Source organism: Lineus longissimus, chromosome 1 (assembly GCF_910592395.1).
Source record: "Lineus longissimus chromosome 1, tnLinLong1.2, whole genome shotgun sequence".
NCBI lineage: Eukaryota > Metazoa > Nemertea > Pilidiophora > Heteronemertea > Lineidae > Lineus > Lineus longissimus.
In genome coordinates, this window is record NC_088308.1 from 28,048,346 (window position 1) to 28,068,011 (window position 19,666).

General features: G+C 40.9%; 1 protein-coding gene across 24 annotated transcripts in view; it reads left to right on the forward strand.

Moving 5' to 3' along the window:
• Positions 1-19,666, forward strand: part of LOC135495751 (calcium/calmodulin-dependent protein kinase type II delta chain-like) — a 91,117-nt gene that overhangs the window by 34,159 nt on the left and 37,292 nt on the right. For 22 of the 24 annotated variants that reach the window (XM_064784684.1, XM_064784828.1, XM_064784703.1 and 19 more), the window contains exons 4-11: positions 6,016-6,070; positions 6,429-6,494; positions 9,042-9,114; positions 12,433-12,535; positions 16,722-16,805; positions 17,051-17,145; positions 17,845-17,967; positions 19,248-19,331. In XM_064784684.1, the coding sequence (XP_064640754.1) occupies positions 6,016-6,070; positions 6,429-6,494; positions 9,042-9,114; positions 12,433-12,535; positions 16,722-16,805; positions 17,051-17,145; positions 17,845-17,967; positions 19,248-19,331 (683 nt within the window). Of the gene's footprint in view, positions 1-6,015; positions 6,071-6,428; positions 6,495-8,860; positions 8,934-9,041; positions 9,115-12,432; positions 12,536-13,046; positions 13,150-16,721; positions 16,806-17,050; positions 17,146-17,844; positions 17,968-19,247; positions 19,332-19,666 lie in introns of all 24 variants that reach the window. The other 2 variants (XM_064784658.1, XM_064784649.1) reach the window with 2 other exon arrangements.

The window sequence follows — 19,666 nt, forward strand, 5'->3', positions numbered from 1 at the left end:
CTCAAAGGGCAAAACCCAGTGTGAAAAAAGGCCAAAAATACACCCTGGTTTTGTCACAGCGTGCAGTGGCAAACCATTACTTAAACTACTGTAACCAATGATAGAATTTTAAAAATTCATGACGGCCGCTCGTGTGCCATGTGGTCAAGACAAATTCAGCAAATGATCAACATTCTAATTTGTCGACTGCCAGCGGAAAGTTGTCGAGGCAAGACTGATGTGATTAGAACCAAGGCAGATGGGAAAGTGATTGATGGCGTGGAGAAAGTGGAACCACCCTGGGGGTTTGGGGAGTGGTTCATTTTGGACCATGATGAGTAACCATCAAGTAGAGAAAGCGGAACTGCCCCAGTGTGTTGGGGGATCATTCATTATGAACCATGAGATGGCTGAAGTAACCACCACAATGTTTGTTCTGGACTAAAACAACTTCCTCACTTTGCATGCCATCATTTCCTTGATGGGTCTTTCAGAACAAATCTGTATAGCATGATCTATCCACATCTAAAGACCTAAGGTTTACTGATGGTAAACCTGGTTTCTAGGTAGAGCTCCCTCTGAAATGTGCTTCAGACGTGATTGTGCAAACAGTCAATTGACATAAGTCTCGAAACTAAGTCCGATATTTTCTCCTCATCAACATTCCATTGAGTAGTCATAGTCCCTTAGTGACCGTTACTTGGTGATTGTATGGTGTTTTGGAGTAAAGCTTGCCAGACATTTATTGGCTGAATAATGCTCACAAGTTTCCTGTAATAAGGTAAACCTGTTGCTCTGACAAAAAATCTGGCTGTGATTTTGGATAGCAATCGAACGTGGATCTTAAAGATCTCTATTGGGCAAGTCTTCTTCTATCTAACATGATTGGAAATCAATATCTAAACCAAAAACCATACCCTTCAACCATCGTTGATTTCCCCACCTCAGATATTCATTGCCATAAATTGAGACACCATAGAATAAATCAGTAGTTTCCGTCCATCGACGGTGCTTTCGCCTCAGCTCTGTCTGAAACAATCAGATATATCAGCTTGAGATACATTAAGCCGCCACTTCTTGTCATTTCCTCCTAATAGAAACCTCTCCTTCCGCTCTCATAAAATTGCTGAGGTTAGCCTCGCATCTCGGTTTAGAGTTTTCAATTGGCAGGCAAAGTACTGCGGTACAGTCTCAGATTCAATCTGATTGGGAATGGGTTAGTAGACAATTTGTCCCCATGGACTTTTGCTGTTAATGTGTGATTGTGTATTCTTAGATTACAGCTGAGGGAGAGGCAGTGTCACCTTTTGTTTCAATCAATCAAGTCCTTATTTGACCATGCCAACTATGTTTGCTCCTCGGGTGTTTTGAGACTAAATGTTTAGGAAATGAACAGTCTTCGCTCATCAATGTTTGGAGGTATGCATTGTGCATTTGCAGATGAAGAAAGTGAAATCTGTTGGCTTCCAAAATACCTTTAAGGTATATTTGAGAGTGATCTGATCAGCTTCTTCACTGATGAGCATCACTGTAATAAGTACTCATCAAGTCCACCATTGCCTTGTGTATGATAAACTGAAAGCAATTGAGGTAGGGCCCCGTAGATTATCGATTATCTTCAGTAATATTATCATCATTTATTATTCAGGAGAACATACCAGGCTCTATAGAATGTTTGCAAGTGTGCATCTGTAACAGTATCACAAAACAACTTGTTTTGTTCTTTTACTGAAACCTTGTAGCAGTCTCTTAATGGACCTCTTCCTGTTCCTGTTTCCTGCACTCAAGTCATTTCTTGACAGCCAACTGTGTGGACCCTCTTGCGTGATCCTGCCTTGGAAATCTTTGCTGAAAACTTTATTACCATTTCCATGCATCTCGATCATCTTCAGAACAATTCAGCCTGATATCATTATCATGCTGGGAAAACTTTAAAATGTCCACAAGGTGCACTACTGTATTCTGTATCATTGTCACGTTCCTTGATCAGTATCAGTTACACGAGGTAATTGTATAATATCCCCACCTCCTACGGTAACATCTCCAATCTCTCATTAATTATCAGTATGTCAGTGGGGAGCTCAACTTGACTTGAAATGGATATAAATGAGTCTGTGTCCTGCAGGCCTCTGTTTGCATACATTCATTTAACAAAGCTTGTCTCTACTTGCTTGAGAAAAAGAATGGAGATCTAGTCGTCCCTAGTTCCTAGGCCATTCTTAGCTTGTCATGCATCAATCAGGCCATGTCACTCTTGACTCTTATCTCTTACAACCTTTATTCATAGTTGCTCTTTCATTATGGAGCAGATCGATGATCAGCCTATGCCAATATTGGTGCTCTGGGAGGCTTGTGTGGAGGCTGGGAAAGACTGTTCAAAGCAGTTTGCACTGGTTTACTCTGTCACGTCATCAAAGCAGTTATCTCTATCTTTATCAAATCCTGTAAGGGGCAAATGGGGTAGTGACTGAGTAAGCTGGACTTGTTGATGAGAGCTTGCAGGTTCGATCCGTTCTGAGATACTGCCTCTTCATTGGGATGACAGAGTGATGTGCTTGAGCAGCTCCTTCCGATCCCTCCTGGAATGATGCTGTTACGAAAAACTTTGGATGATTCATTCTGTAGAAAAAACGATAACTGCCAGAAACCAGCCGTAAACAAATGGATAGCATGTCAGTTTCCCTGTTAGCTGGAATGGCACCCGCTGAAAAGCGCAGATTATGCCTTCTTTTCCATATTTAGTGCCATACCTCAGGGAGACATCAGCATTCATGGCACTTGCCTCTTTGAGCACCAGCCGCGACTACCAACAAAGCTAATGCCTTTATCATGGTTTCCCTTGACAATCCATTGGGCTTGTTTCATGAGCTAGCTGCCTTTTGTAGTTCTGCTCTATTCCAATGGTTTATGGCCAGTATATTTGGAGGCAAGAATCAATGATTTGCTCTGACAGTTGCCTCAAGCCTTTCTCTATCATTTGACACGTCGTATTTTCACTGGTGTTGTTGGCTAGACTCTCTTTATCTTGAGCGAGCGCATTGCATTGGGTTTTGTCTTTGCCATATTTTGCTAGGCTAATCTGTCTGGCTATCACATTGATTCCAACATGAATTATTAACGGGAAATCAGTTCTACTCTGGCATTTCGTCTGTTCTTTCATTACAATATGGCAATGATGCTGCTCTGATACCATAGGGTATATACCAAGGGTGCAGCCCTGCAACCCCCTAGTCCCTTCAGGTTTTATCAGTGATTGCGTATGTGGAGTAGATTTACTGTCAATGCTTTGGCAACATTGGTCAGGTGTGTTTCCCTTTCCAATAGTCGAAACCATCTTCCCAGTTGACCTGTTGATTTACCATTGGTGCCTTTGTCGCACTGCTCATTAGAGTTCAGTATGAAATGGTATGTATTCAGCGCATGGCCAGTAATTGATCTTTGATGGACTGATCGCTAATTGTCCATTGAGCTCACCAACCCAGCTGGAAGAAACAGACTGGTTGTGGGAAATGTTGGGTTTTCTAATGCATTGACATTTGATAACAGTTGTAATCAGAACGGATGCCAAAAGCAGAATAGCTGTATGTGGGCCTCTTTCTTGGACTTAGATACTGGGTTCTTCCAAATACATGTTTTAATTGATGGACATGAACATACTGCATTTCTCCTCCATTTTGCTCTCATGGACTTCATTGACAGCAATTTGGTCTTATTACAAAGCTTAAGTCAGAGTCATTAAGCTGTTAGCCCATATTGGCATGTTACTGATTGACACACAAAATAATGCTCACCTTACCTTGGAGGAGTAATACTCTTTGGCGAAAAACTCCTCCATGTACACTTTCAAATGCTGAAGATGATAAATAACACATTTAAAACTGTGTGTGCTGCTGATTCTCTCTCATGTGTCAAAGCCTTCCACTGATTATTGATTTGGTGTTCGGATGAAGCTGAGTGATGTGTTCCTTTAATTGAAACTTCTCTGGTAATCCACGCCTTACTAATCCGCCTGACATTTAAAGATGATTGGCAAATTGCATTTGGAGGCTGTCTTTTGCATGCTGGGCTGCAAAATCCACAAATTCCAATAACATGTGTATATCAGTCTGGCTGTCAAGCATAGTTCTTTGTGCATTATTTTTCAGATCTCATGAAAGCACACCATCTTGACACTGATCATTTCCTAATCACCTGCCTCTTGTGACATTGAAAGTTAGTTCGCAGGTGTTTTCTGCAATACTGTAATGAAGACACATTAAGCAGTATGTTGAAGAATGCATTTTTGTCGTGATGTCAATCTGCTTCATCAGATCTTTTAAACTTCTGAATAAGTTCAACAATTTTGGCAGGAAAAGCTAATCATGCATTTTGTCCCCGGATTTTCAACTTCACTAACGTGACCACCCCGGTAATGGAACCATTCGACCTCGGTCCCATGAGTGGTCGTGTTACCAGGATTCCACCGTAAAACCTATCTTGGCTATCATCATTGATGAAATATAGATCTGCACTCTCTGCCTGGTGTGAATCGATTTATTCCAAGCACGGCCTCTCAGTTCAAACTGATCGAGTTTGATTGGATACTTCCCAGCTGTAGCATTTGATTCTGAACTCCTCAATCCTGGGGTATGCTCTTGAACCATCGGTGGTGATGGTCATTGCATTGTTTGGTAAGCATTGCCATATCGTCAATAGACCAAAAGGTTCAAGGAATGGCTCATTTTGTTCATGGTCAGAGTTGGTATGATGAAACCATCCATTGTGGTCCTCTGTTTGACCTGCCATTTGTCAAAATGTCATCACCATCAGGAATGCATTGGATTTGAACTTAAACTTGCAACATGGACAATGTAAGCCTTGTCAATGATGATAAGATCTTGCCAAGCATCTCAATATAGTGCTCCATACAAATAGAGAGTGACATTGATCGCCAAATCTTCATCATAAGTATAATCAGCATTGATCTGATCGTTGTCATGGTTATCATGGCAACAGGCAGCTGGGTCGTGCTCGACCATCATTACTTCAATTCGTGCTAGTCTTGTCACCTACGATCGCGAGAAGAGTGCGTTTCATGCCTATTGATTCTCAAAGTTGGACTTTTTCAAGTGGATGCTACTGGTCTGGCAGAGCTGACTGTTGATTTCCCCTTGTGTCCTAGTCCTTCGAGGGCCATGGAGTGCCATGGTGCATAGTAGGCTAGTGATATAACTGCTGTTTCCTTTGCTAATTCATTAATCGATAAGAGAGGGTGTCTAGACCCAGAGATATGAATGAATCAACAAGTCTACATCTAGTTGTGATATCTACAGCTCTATTCATACCAATATGTCAACCCTCAATGGCTCCATTTTCTCAGGAACTCTGGCATAACAGGTAACCTGCATCATTCAAAAAATTCTTCTTGTGTGACAGGGACTTTACTTTTGTCATTTTGGTTGTCACAACGTACTTTCTGAGTTATTTTCAGGTTTCTTGTAGCGCACCATTGTTACACACTTGCCATATTTAACCGAGTGTTAAAGGGAAAACCACTTATAGAGAGGAGAGTCTATTAATAGAAAGGCAATGTCAAGTAAAAAATGTTGGTACCTGTCATATGTGTAACCATGGCAACTGTGTGGAGTAGAGGTGTTCTTTATCCTCATGATTGTTTTCACTCATGGTGGAATGGATACATTACAGGCAATTGTCGTCTTTTCGAGATACACCATCCTGATACTTTAAGCTCGGCATGATGGTTTCCATAAAATACTTAATGAGAGGTCGAACAAGTCCTCCCAATGGGCCATTGAATTGTTATCCCATGTAAAACTCAATAACTGCACTTCTAATGGAAGCTAGCAGTAAGTCCTGCTTCTTCTTCAAAGTTTTCAGACAGAGACAACCAGCCTACAGGTGTTTCAGTTGTGATGATGGTTTGTTTCTCTTGTGTGAATCCAATTCCTGAATGCGGTTACTCACATCTATCACTAATTAGTAACAATCTGATGATGAATGTGATGCTCATGTTGTTTCTTTGCTCTGTCTTTCCAGTGAGACTGCACGATAGTATACAAGATGAAGGGTATCACTACTTAGTCTTTGATCTGTGAGTATCCTAGGGATCATATAGTTATGTTATCATACCAGAATAATGGAACTTGGAAGTTGCCGAAAAACTATTGGTGTGGATAATCTATGCTACATGTGGTATAAATGGCAAAGCTTGTTACAACGACTCACGAAGGTCAAAGTCATTTGCATTATGGACGAGAGTTTTGCCTGGAGTCCGCTCTAGAGCACTCATAATGTGAATCAGATCGTGGTAGTTGTGATTTTAACCAATATTGGTTGAGCTGCACTTAACCATAATTGCTTGCTTGTCACTCTCAATGTTTTTCAAACGACATTGATTGGTGAATTGATTGGTTTATATGTGTTTGATTTTGTATTTTTCTCGTTTGCAGGGTGACAGGGGGAGAGTTATTTGAAGATATCGTAGCGAGAGAATTCTACAGTGAAGCAGATGCCAGGTATAAGAGTGTTACAGTCCTACCCAGGGGGATGAGGGCATGCAATGTGTAAAGTTGGACATTTTCAGTTGTGTTCAGACTTTCTGAATACGATATGGTCAGGTCTCATTGCCACATCATCTTGCTCACGTCTACGTCTTCTCTGAAAAAGTAAGGTCCTATGTGGTGGGAGTGGAATCTCAAACAGATGATGATGATTAAAAAGTTAATAAACCCATTATAGTGTGGCCTCGTTCATATAATCTTTAATGATAACCAACATTTTGAAACAAATATTATATGTTTGATGAAAATGTGTTTGTAAAAACGAAACTTTGAGCATGAAACTGCACCGAGCATACATCTACAGCGCCCTCTACCCAGGAACTAAGCACTAAATGAGCGATGGCTGCCAGTATGATGCGCTTGCCTTTAAGAGTCCCATATGTTTCCTTTCAATGAAAGAGAAATGTCTGGCATCTAACCTGCCCAGCATGTCTCCATTATCAAGACTACAAATATGTTGACAGCCGCACTGATGGCAGTCATATCATACCAGACTGATACAATAACAGTCTACATTCATGTACATGTATGAGATCTATACGACGCCTACATGTTGTATTGCACTACGCTGCCACGTACAGTAGCGTATTATTGATATAGCTCAGGAGAGGAGACAATAGGTGGCAGGCGTGTGCAGCCTCATCTTCTGGAGCTGTCATGACAACCATTTGATCTATTGTAATTGGTGAGACTGGTGCAATGCACCACTCTGTGGCAGCTGAGAAATACTGGTGAATTCTGCCATATTCCGAATAAAATTGTTCTGGTGATTCGTTCCATTGAGAACACTTTTCCTCTGATAGAAACTCATTGAACTATAATTGGTGAAATGGGTCATATATGCAGATATATGTTCAATATGGGTCACGATAATTGAAAAATCTTCAACTATTGGAGTACCAGTACTACTAGTGCACTACAGCGGTACTTGACCACTGAGCCATTGAGTCTCATGATCTTGTTAAGTGGGCCCTTGACCCTGGCCATTGTGACCCTTGGACTACTTTTCTCATGAAAAGCATGATGCCACTATTAATCAATGAGACAAGTCACCTAGTTCTGAGTGTGAACTGCAAAACCAACCAAAAGTTGATTCATATGCAATATTGATAATCAGATTCCCGTTGTCACCTAACTGACCTAACAGTCAAGACATGACCAGTGTTAAAGATTAAAAGCACACAGACATTGATGAACGAGCCTGGCCAACCCAAAGTCACGAAACCAGGGGAGAGATAGGTATTGAATGGCTTATAGATTATTCAGACCAACTGCAACCCGTCGCCAGGATACCGACAGAATGATTTCATTTTGGCGATAATGGTGCCCCTTGGGATGTCAGGTTTATAATATCAGAGTTCAAGTAAGGATTCGATGAATTGGGAAAGAATTAATCATTTCATTAAACGTGCTATTACCTCTCTGTTTACTCAGTGTTGGGTGTCAGTGCTGTCATATGCGGGAGAGTGATGTACCCCTATGGCTCAGTTGCTAGTTAACCACGTCTTGGTGAGGTCTCATTATCAATATTAAAAGGAACAGGTGACAGTCAGCACAATTGGAGTGGTTAGTTGTTCCTGGTTCAAGAGTTCCACCACAAAAATGAGATTTGGGTCAACATAATACTTTAAAACATTCCTGAATGTCACCACCTGTTTTCAAATTTGTTTATGCTCATGATAGATAAAACACTGAAATAATCTAAGCCTTGTTACTCTTGAGTTGACACTTGTGTAAGTAATTTCTATCTTGTGTTGTGAGTGTTGTCATTATTGCTCTTACATGTACCAACATTTGCAGTTTCCAAACATTTGAAAATGCAGTATGAAGTCAACCTAAATACACCACAAACAGTGTGTGTTGGGCAGACAGGCATTTTAGGGAGATATATGTTTGGCAGTTCTTCTTCTGCTGCATGATGGCATCATATAGTACAGTTGATGACTGGCCACCAGTGGACAGAGCCCACCTAGCAAAGATGGCATACAGCTTGTTGGAAGAGAGTGATCTGAAATGAGTACATGATGTGCAGATGCCATCATTACCGCCATCTTGGACGTCGAACAAGTGGTCTGGGACTGAAGACAATGACGTTACATCAATTTACCAGCAATATGGCGTCCTTGTTTGGCAATTGGGAGTGTTAAAATGAAAGACATCAAGAAGTGTCATATGATGACTTTAAAACAATCAACAGTATCACATCAACTATGAGAAAAAGTGACAGTAACACTGCCGCCCAATACATATACTGCCCAAGAGTGCTCAAGTCAGTTTCGGCTAGCTGTTGAGTTCCTCAAAGGGCTATTTCATCATTTCAGTCACTGCATTCAGCAAATCTTGGAAGGTGTTCAACAATGTCATTGCAATGATATAATGCATCGCGACTTAAAGGTGGGTGGTGTGTCTCTAGTTTGCTGTGGATGTCTTGTGCCCAAGCTCTGTGTTGCCAGGCAGTCTTCTCGTTTGATTTATAAGCTCTCATTTATTTTACCATTTCAGTCACTGCATGCAGCAAATATTAGAAAGCGTAAACTATTGTCATCAGCACCATGTAGTTCATAGGGACTTAAAGGTGGGTGAATCATAGTCAAGTCTTCTCAACTTTTACAATTTTTGCATTCCTGTCTACTCTCACTTCCTTCGCTACTACGAACGTTTTCTACGTGCCTGCGTCTTACAAGGCAGGCGATCGTCGACTCCGCATGTGCCTACATTACACTCTTACTAACGGCATTACTTGAGAGTTAACCAGCTATAGACCTACACCATTATTGAGGCATGCTTGTAGCTTATGAAGCGTCCAATCAAAGTGGGTAGGATTATTTCCAACCTCCCTTTAAAAACTAGCATCTGAGGGGATGAAATGGTAGAATTGCATGGTGAAATATTTGGCTGCTTAGCATATGATTGATGCACAGCAGATTCTGTAGCTATCTTAGTGCTGTTAATAAGTTTTAGTTGATTTTCCTGCTTCCCCCTTGTTTCTATCACCCCAGTAGTTGCATGGCCTTGCTGGTTTACTTAGTTGTCTCCTGCACGACAGTCATGCCTTCCTGAATGCCATCCTAAATGTTCACCTGATCACAAGTTCAAATTAAGGAGCAGATTTATCTGAATGAGATTACTTCTAGTGGTTGGGCTCTGTGATACTCTGTGAGATGTCTTTAAGAGCCATTTCATTTGGTTTCATGTATCCAAAGGTTCATGAAATTCTCCATGCTGAGAGGTTTCATGGGTCCTTCTCTGAGTAGCAGTGAAGCCAATGTTGCTGTTCATTTTCAAGATTCCTACTGTGTACAATGTGCACACTCGAAAGAAGCTGGGGCAGCCCACGTGTTCATGTTGTGCTGTGGATGACTCTGAAATACAAAAAAACCTGTGGTCCTACATGGGCTGGCCATTCTGATCAGGTATGTGTACCAGGACTGAGAGGTCTCCCTTTGAGGTCCCTGTCCTGGCCTGTTAAATTCTAAGATCTGAAAAGCCCTGAACATATTGAGGAGAAATCTTCTTATTGTAGCAGCAACAAGTATGTTTTTTGGCCCAGTTGAAATGTTGGGATGGTATTGTGGACTGGAAGGCATTTCTGGTAGTTGTTCTAGATTCCTTTGCTTTTATGTCTCAATTGTTTAGATATAATGGAAACTGCATGAAATTATTGCTTGTATATAATGCATTTTAAATACACTTTTCAGTTTCTTGACACTTTCTTGATATTACATCTGATCATCAAACGCTTGAAAGTGACCACTTATTCCCACCAATCTGCAAAGGGAGACAGATTGCATTTTTGGTGCAATTTCCGTAGCTTGGATGTGGCTCCAGTCTCCCGGCTCTTAATTTGAATAGACTCGTGACACAAATTGGACCCACAGATCCATTGAGAGCTGTCATACCAGGTTTTGACGCGTTCCTCCTTTTGGCAACAGCTGGTGTGATTAATCCAAAAAGAATCGGGCAGATAGAAGGAATAATTGGAGCCTTGAAGTGCTCTTTGATGGTGACTTGACACTTAGTTGAGGATGAGAGGTGTGATCATGGGATTTAGCCGCACTTGCCCCACAATCCAAGCATCAGGTGCCCAGTCTGTGCAGTAACAGGCACAATTGATTTTTACCTTCTGAAAAAAGCCCAAAGTCACTACTCATTTCCATGAATTTGACCTCTCATCCTAGATAGATTTGAAATTCAGTGACTTCAAATGATCTGCTGCTGTTTCTCCTCATTATGTCAATTCGATACTCTTTATTAAGAGAAGTACTTCATAAAGCCTTTATCAGTGACAGTGGTGCGAGATTTGATAATACAGCTAACACATCTTCAGAGTTCAAAATTCTGAAAGATTTTGAAAGTCAAAAAAATTTTGGGACTGATGATGTTTCTTCATTTTGAGCAGAAAAAAAAAATAGTGAAAAAAATATTTGGACTCAGAATTTTTTTTCTCGATTATGGCAATTAGGCCCTTTGGTCGGGTTAGAGGGGTGAATTTGGTCATTGGGATGGCCCAATCCAGTGGTCGTGGCCTGGGTACCGGGGTGGTTGTGTTACCGGGGCCATGTAATGGAAGTTAAAGAGGAAACCATTCGGGAGAGGCGATTCTTGATCGTCATAGCAGGGTGGTCGCGTTACCGGGTGATCGCCGACCGGGGTTCCACTGTATATGTAGATGCAAAGTGTTAACGCATAGTTCCCATATGATCCTTGGAAGGGAATTGGTGATGATTTGAATAAAATCGTAGGTGAGAATGTGGTAACCACCCCATGGGTACCACCAGTGGTAACCACCCCATGGGTACCTCCAGTGGCGGTGCAATCATTATCTGAATGACATCATAATCTGTTCTGGTGACCATCCTGTCAAGTTGCCCAGTCTGGATGACAGGTACGAGATGAGACCGGCCACGATATCAGACGGCCCTAATTGCAGGGATGGTGAATCCGTATGAATTATTCAGGTCATCATATTTGGGGTTTGCTTATCAAAGTAATATGGCTTGTGCTTCTGATGGAGACAGGATACCAATAATCAGCAACGCTAGAAAATCACTGACCTGGCTATACAATGGTGCATCATGTTGTGTACTCTTACCCCTTAGAGCAAAATTCTTCCATACAAAGGGAAATCATTACCACTGTTGTTCATATAAAAGTCCCTACTGAGAGAACGGACCTAAAAAGACAATTGGTCCAGCCACTGTCACTGGTTTAGGAGGTTAATGGGATATTTCTAGGATCCAGCATGGCAGGTCCTGACTTATCACCCCAATGCTTACTTCTAACAAAGACCTCAAAGAATTGGTAATTAAAGACAAATTCTAATACAATGCTGGTCATAACATCATCTTCTGCTTCATATGCAAAATCTGCTGATACAATACCTGACCATGAACAGAAACCACTTAGTTCGCGAGGTCAAGCTTGTAATGAAAGACATATTAGCTTGATATCTCTAAGTCTTTGTCAGAAGTAAGTTGATGTACGATGGTGTGATTGCCAGGGCTCATACGGTTAATCTGTAACATGGTAAAGGAGATATTGCTTTCAGGATTCTTTCAGTCGTCCACCTTGATGTGGCCTTGTTCATCACTAAGTGCACTCCTCGCCTTCACTGCTGTGCATCCTCAGCTTGGGCGAACTCTTTTCAGGTCAAGGCTTTCTTTCAGCGCCCCCTATCCACGAGTTGTTATGCCGCATGTCCTCAGTGATAAGTGCTACTAACGGTGACAAAACTAAGCTGAAATTTTTACTGATTTTTTCCGAGATTTCCATTGCTTTCAGGTGGCCTGTTTAATAGTTATCTCGGCCTTTGGTGTCCCTAGTGCCCCTGCTTGATTTTGTCTTCTCTGTTCACTCGTGGCCAGAGGGTTTCACTGGTTTGGTTGTCTTGCAGCCTGAAAATTTGCTACTAGCCAGTAAGTCCAAGGGAGCTGCGGTTAAACTAGCAGACTTTGGTCTCGCTATTGAAGTGACTGGAGAGCAGCAGGCTTGGTTTGGTAAGTCACCTTTCAAACTGGAATGGGCCATCTTGTACATTTTGGATTCTATAGATGTAATGCTTGGTTCGTGCACTCACTCCGCTAGCCTGACCGCCACACAACATGTCGTCTACATTGTCTAGTGCCTCTTGTTGTCCTGTGCCGCTCTCTTGGCCAGTGTCAGTCCTGGGTGATTGGATTGTACAGCAATGCCAGTACTGTGACTGCATGCAATACTTCATTAGAGCTTTCAAACTATGTACGTAGTTGTTGACAAATTTATATCATTATTTGATACATTTTGCATTTTGGAACTGAAATGTCGAAATGCCCATGTGAAGTCTGGACTAACCCGTGGAGTCTTTGGTTGATGCTGTCTGGCGATCAGGCTAGCCAGAGGTGGGTACCCCACTGATTAGTGTGGGTGCCTGCCACTGTGGACAGTGTCATAACACCTCCCCCTATGTCTCTTCCCTTTGACTAACACTAAGACATACAACCCCACCCTAAAGCTATGGTTGTCTTACAGCCTGAGAACATGCTACTAGCCAGTAAAGCCAAAGGAGCCACAATTAAACTAGCAGATTTTGGGCTAGCAGTTGAGGTAGACGGCGACAAGGAGAAATGGTTTGGTAAGTTTTGGCCACATCTGTTCAGATTGCCATGGAAGGTAGGAGAGAGGCCTGCAGATGCTAACTTAGTCAACATTCACTTCATTTACTCTCATTTTAGTTCAAATGTCAAATTATTCACAAATTTCTGTTATGCAGTTGCTATGTTTCAATTTCTAAGTCAACATTTTTCATGTGAAAGATATGAAAATTTGAGTTTTCTGTTAGGGATCTCTCCCTTGTTTGTTTCTTCTATTGACAAGTTTTGATAATACACCAAAATTGCATTTTCCAATTCCACGTTTCTCACAATATCTAATTCTACAGTTTACTTACCAGTTGCATTGACAAAGTAACACTTTTCAAATAAAGAACTTGTTTCATGAGCTTTCCAATGCATACTCCTCTGGCTTTGTTTGAATCTCTCAACAAAATGCTTATTTTGACTATTTTCTAACTCGCATTTTCAAAAAAATGTTATTTTGGACCAGTCCAGGCATGGCATGTAAATTTATTTTGATATTGGATGTTTCTTATTGAGTTGGTGGCTGTTATATTTCTAACCAGTATTTTGAGGTGGTGAACTCTTCAATACAATGTTCATTATTGGTTCAAATTCTTCATATTCCTCATACCTTTCGAATTTCTATACTTTCTTTCTTTTTCCCGCTGTACAAAACTTTTTGGCATGTTCTCCAAAAATCTGTTTTCAAATACTCCTGCCTATCCTCGCTGACATGGCCGAGTATTTCAACATCAATAAACTGTATAAGTGGTCAACATTTCCTGCTGATGTTGTAATCAACGTTCTCTATCTTGATTTACCAGGCCAACCTGAATCACTTTTGGAAGGATTGTGCTTGGTGTGGAAAAAAACAACGACTGAGTTATTTTTCATTGAAACATGATGCACACATCCAAAATTGAAATTAATTAAGAAACGTTGCTGAGAGAAACCCTGCAGAGCAATCCTAATGAAATACTGAAATCCCATACTAAAGCTTTAATGTGGATTTTTGCAGTCATTCTGCTGCGGTGTCCATGCTGCACTTGCAAAGCTTCTTTTCTCTATTTTACATTCTGCTGACTTTGTCTGTTGCTGTTAGCTTTTAAATATCAATGCTTTTCTTAACCTCTTATGAAATCTTTTCAGACAGTTCTTGAGAAGATCTTGCAGTTTATGACATGGATGCTAAGCCCATGAAGCAGAACGACTCTTGCGCTAGCGTTACTTTCTTTGTAGACAAGTTACAAGGCACATCTTGTGGGTGGGGAAGTTAAGCTCGGCAGTTTATGGATATTGTACTAGGACTTGAGCTAGACACACTTAATGAGTACCCCACTGAGTAACCACAACATTTACCTCGTGTGAATTTGCCGGCAGCTCCTTCTACTCCGGTCAGATAGTGACATTGTAATGAAGAGTTTCACACTTTAGATCAAGGAGAGTTGGCATGTCACCTCAAAACTGTCCTTCCATTGTTTCCATTACTGTTGACCGATAGTTTTTTATCGCGGTATGAAATCAAATTAGATAGCTGATCCGCTGGTGTTAGGATTTTTATGAAATTTTATGCCCTTTTTTCTTACGACTATGTTTTTAACTTGATAGCTGGCTGTAAGACTTTACATTAGCTCAGGCCCTTTGACCTTGATTAGCCTAGCTCTGGCACATAGTGCATTGTTTTGGCATTGTCCTTGCAGCTTTTTTTGTTTGATATTTATTTGATAAGATATCATAAGTTGATGCCTTTCTCTAGTCTCTCTGACCGGCCATGTCTGTTAGAAGCCCATGACCTGTTTCCTCTGTGCTTTGATTGACATTGTCATATCTTGCATCAGGATGAAGTGATGAAGGTACAAAAGCACATGGCAACAGGTTGTGTGGGACTAGGTGTTGTATGCTCGAGGTATAGTGGTGTTCAGAACGCTGTGGAGGACTGGAAATGCACACTATCATTTGATGTCCTTTGAAAACATAAAAATTATTTTTGTGTGACCATTTAAGTCTGCCTCCTCTCCTGTAGAATCAAGAAAAAATGGGTGTAAATGCTAAATTCATTACATTATTGTCTAACCCTTAGGACTCAATTCATATTTCCACTCCTTCAGAGATTCTTTATGTGTATAGAATAGGTGTCACAGACCATCAGACTCGAGTGATGGAGACATATATTATGTATGTCGGAAACATCATGTTTTACTTCTGCTTGATACAAAACTCCCCATCCTATAAGTCTGTTGTGACTTGAGTGCTTAATTGCTTGAATCAGCGTGTTTAATATGCTGGAATTAGCATGTGTCGCTTGCTGGTATCAGCATGTGTAACTTGCTGTAATCAGCATGCGTAACTTGCTAGTACCAGCATGCTTAACTTGCTGGTATCAGCTGGTATCAGCATGCGTAACTTGCTGGTATCAGCATGCCTAACTTGCTAGTACCAGCATGCTTAACTTGCTGGTATCAGCTGGTATCAGCATGCGTAACTTGCTGGTATCAGCATGCCTAACTTGCTAGTACCAGCATGCACAACTTGCTGGTATCAGCTGGTATCAGCATGCGTAACTTGCTGGTATCAGCATGCATAACTTGCTGGTATCAGGATGCGTAACTTGCTGGTGTCAGAATGCGTAACTAGCTGGTATCAGCATGTGTAACTTGCTGGAATTGGCATGTGTAGCTATCTGAACATGGAGTGTGTAAGTGGCTGGATTTAGGGCGTGTTATTCTCTTCTTGAGTCTCAAATGTTTGTATTGGTAACCAATACAAGGCGGAAATTCTTTTTAGAAAAATGTTTAAATCCTGGGAAAATAGCTTGTAATAAGCAAGAAGGTAATCTGAAATATGTCTCATGTTTGATGTCTCAAACGAAATAGGTGGCACTTGTTGGAAACCAGAGATCGTGGATTTTTTCAAAATGTTCTTTCTTCCATAAGCATCAGAAGACATGGTGTGAATGTCAGTTTGCGTGTTCGTCTTTGTGACCTACGCCTTTGTTTTGTATCGGAAGAAGTAAAAAATGTTTCAATTCAACTTAGCATGTTGTATGGTTAAAGAACAGTTAAAAACGCCCATAATTGAACATCCTCAGTGGCTGATTTTGTACAAGTTGTTAACATGAATGATGACTGGTGCTGGTCCAGCCGTATCCTCTCGCCTCAAGCACGATTTCTAGAACTCATTAACCCGCTGTTCCCCAACATGTTGTTATCAACACTAATAACATAATTCCACAGTATGAGGTATCATGATTGCCAAGTCGCTGTGTTGTGTGATCTATATTGGGGTGGGGGGGGGGGTGTCGTTGTGTTCAGTTAGTTGGCCAGATACTAGGTGAAGTTTCTTTCACCAAAGGGTTTGCAGTACACTTAATTGCTGAGGGATTGTCAATACTGGCAGCTACTATGTGGGCGAAAGCTGTGTCTTGTGATGCCTTAGCATACAGAAGTGTATCCACTCCATTGTCCACAAACCTGCTTTGCACTAAACGTCATTGCTTGGGTTTATTCCATCAAACACATGGTGAAATAAACTTGACCGGAGTGAAAGATTCGGTTCTCGGGCACGTGCTCACTGTGTGTTTATGTTGCAGGGTTCGCTGGTACACCGGGTTACTTATCACCAGAAGTACTTAAGAAAGATCCTTATGGAAAACCTGTAGATATATGGGCATGTGGTAAGTGGGTTTTTCAAACTCTCTTTTAGATATTCACTTATATGATTCTTGGTGGTTTATCTTGTAGCAAAAACCAACATCTCTTTAATAGAACCAGTTCGGCTATGTGTTCCTTTGCATGGTGATTACAGCGCACATAGTCATTGTCAATACAGATTATTAAGAAAATTGTATTTGGGTCAGATTCTTTGAATTTTCATGATATTGTTGAACTCGTGTATATTTTAATTTCTGTTCTTTTTCAGGCGTAATCCTATATATATTGTTAGTTGGTTATCCACCATTTTGGGATGAAGACCAGCATAGGCTTTATGCACAAATTAAACAAGGTGCATATGAGGTAAGTCCACCTAATGGTTAACAAGACCATTTATTGGCTTGCAGCTCTCATCATGTTGTTGGATGTCCAGGTTAGCCATCCAGGTTAGGTCATCCAGATGAGCATATAGACCCCATAAATCATCCTAATGAAGAATCAGACCTCTCATGTCAATTGTGATATTTGTTAGCCTGCTATACAGTTTTCGTCTGTAATGTACGGATGAAGAATTCCTGAAAGCTAAAAATCCTATGGATACTTCCAGCTCAAGTTGGAATTGTATGAACCATTACTGGGCATAATGCTTGATCAAATTGTGGGTCATTGTTGTCCACTAAATGGTCAGAAATACTATATTGACAAAAAATCCATGGTTACTCTGAGTCAGAATTGGAATGCCTGACCTGACCTACACAAACAGATATGCTATGTCTGATTGATGAGTTTCATCAGTAACAACAGACCCCGACTGTTAAGTGTGGCTTTTGCAAATCACAGATTGATTCTTATCAAAGCCAGGGGATTCAAAACTAAATCTTGCCTGTCGTTGGATCTTACATCTGGTTACTGTCAGATGTCAATGATGTCTCAAGACAATCAAAAGACTGCCTTCATCTCAACATGTGGCCTATGCAAGATATCAAAAGTAGGATGAATCGGTTGACAAGGCCAGACATTCAGAATTTGACACTTATTCCGATGCATTTTGTTGTGTTTCAGTATCCATCTCCAGAATGGGACACTGTCACGTCAGAAGCTAAAAATCTTATCAATAGTATGCTTACAACTCATCCAGCTAAGAGAATCACAGCAGCAGATGCTCTAAAACACCCTTGGATCTGCGTAAGTACAAATGACTTGTTGATTTACTTTTTGACTACCTCCCTGTTTAGGCCTATAGCTTCCTACATCCTCTCTCTTTGAAAAGGTAACTGAATCTGGAAGTGGCATCAATTTGGGGCGAAAGTGACTAACTGTCACTGCCGTGCCACCTGTATGATTTTTGTTGAACTGAAAAGCTATGATGGAACTTGCTGTCAATGGGCATTCAGAATTTCACCAATATGATACAGAATGTGAATAAACTATAACACTTGGATGAACAAGTACCCTTGTGTGAATGAATAACTTGAATTGTTGACAGAACTGATGGTTTTTGAACCAGTTTTTTTGCTATTGGAACTAGATGTGTGCTCTCAACCGGCTCAGTTCATTGGAACCGGTGCAGATTTGATTGAATTAAGTGAGGATTTGAAATGGCTTCTTCCAGTGTAGGTAATTCAAGCCCTGAAGTATCAGGTTTCCTTATTCTAATTTGTCAAGATTGAAGTCTTACAGGATTTGTAGTGATGAAAGTGAAAATATGAATTGGCTTGAAAATGAGCCTTGCGCACTGAACACCATCATCCATGTGCTCAACAGAATGGACAATTTCAAGTCTGGCCTAAAATTTGAGTTGTTACTGATTTTGGCAAGAAATTTGTCAGTTTGTGGTCAATATCTTGGCAGACAGGATGAGTCAGGTTTTATGAGGCAAAAACCCAGTAACTAATGGTGTAATGTTCGTGCTGGTGACCCCTTGTCTCCCGGTCCATGCTGTTGCCGAGATTAATCATGTATTTGATCTATTGTAAGTTGCATCTCTTCTCTGCACTTATTAGTACAGAAAGTTAGATGTGATCACTTGTCCTAATTGCTTGAGTAAAATGACACTACCAGACAAGTAATTTGAGCTGTCAGACCTAGATTATTTTCTCGATTTATTGAATTCTGACTTAAGTACTCTGTGGAAGTCACAGTGTCTTGTTGTACCCAGTCTATGGGTTTTGGTCTTGTAGGTGTGCTGAACAGCTTGTGTGCATCAGCAGAAATCTCAGTCTCTCCCTCCTCTAGTACCGGCACTGTTGGGATCTTACTGTGTCATGTACGTGTTTCAAATCACATATACTCGTTAGGGCATCCGTGAATTGTGCTTGACAAGACAGTTTTTGAGTGCCTCAGTGGTATGAAGGTTCATGTTTGCAATATCAGATTTGTTCAAAAGTTTATACATTTCTACTTTTCGCTTTTGTAACGGATTATCCTGTACTTGCTATTTGACTAATCTCTCTCTCTCCTTTCAGCAACGTGAGCGTGTTGCCTCAGTGGTTCATAGACAAGAAACAGTGGACTGTTTGAAGAAATTCAATGCCCGTAGAAAGCTCAAGGTAAGCTTATCATTCATTTCAAATCTTTTCAGTTGGGTTTTGTTGGCTTGTATTTCTGAGGTGATCAGGGTTGTCACTGTGAGATTAGCTGCTTTTTGTTGCCCAACTTCCATTTCATGTGAATACATCTAAATCGAGTGACAATTTTTGCACCATTTGGTGTCGTAGGTAGGTGTTCAGATGTCAATGAAGCCAGAGGAATGCTATTTCAGTCTCTTGCCTCATGACTTGCTTGCTCTGAAATGAACGTGACATTTCGAACACCTGCTTCCTTCTGAACTTGGTTGCTCAAAACTTGTGAAATGTAAGCAAATCTGCCCCGATATCAGATTGAA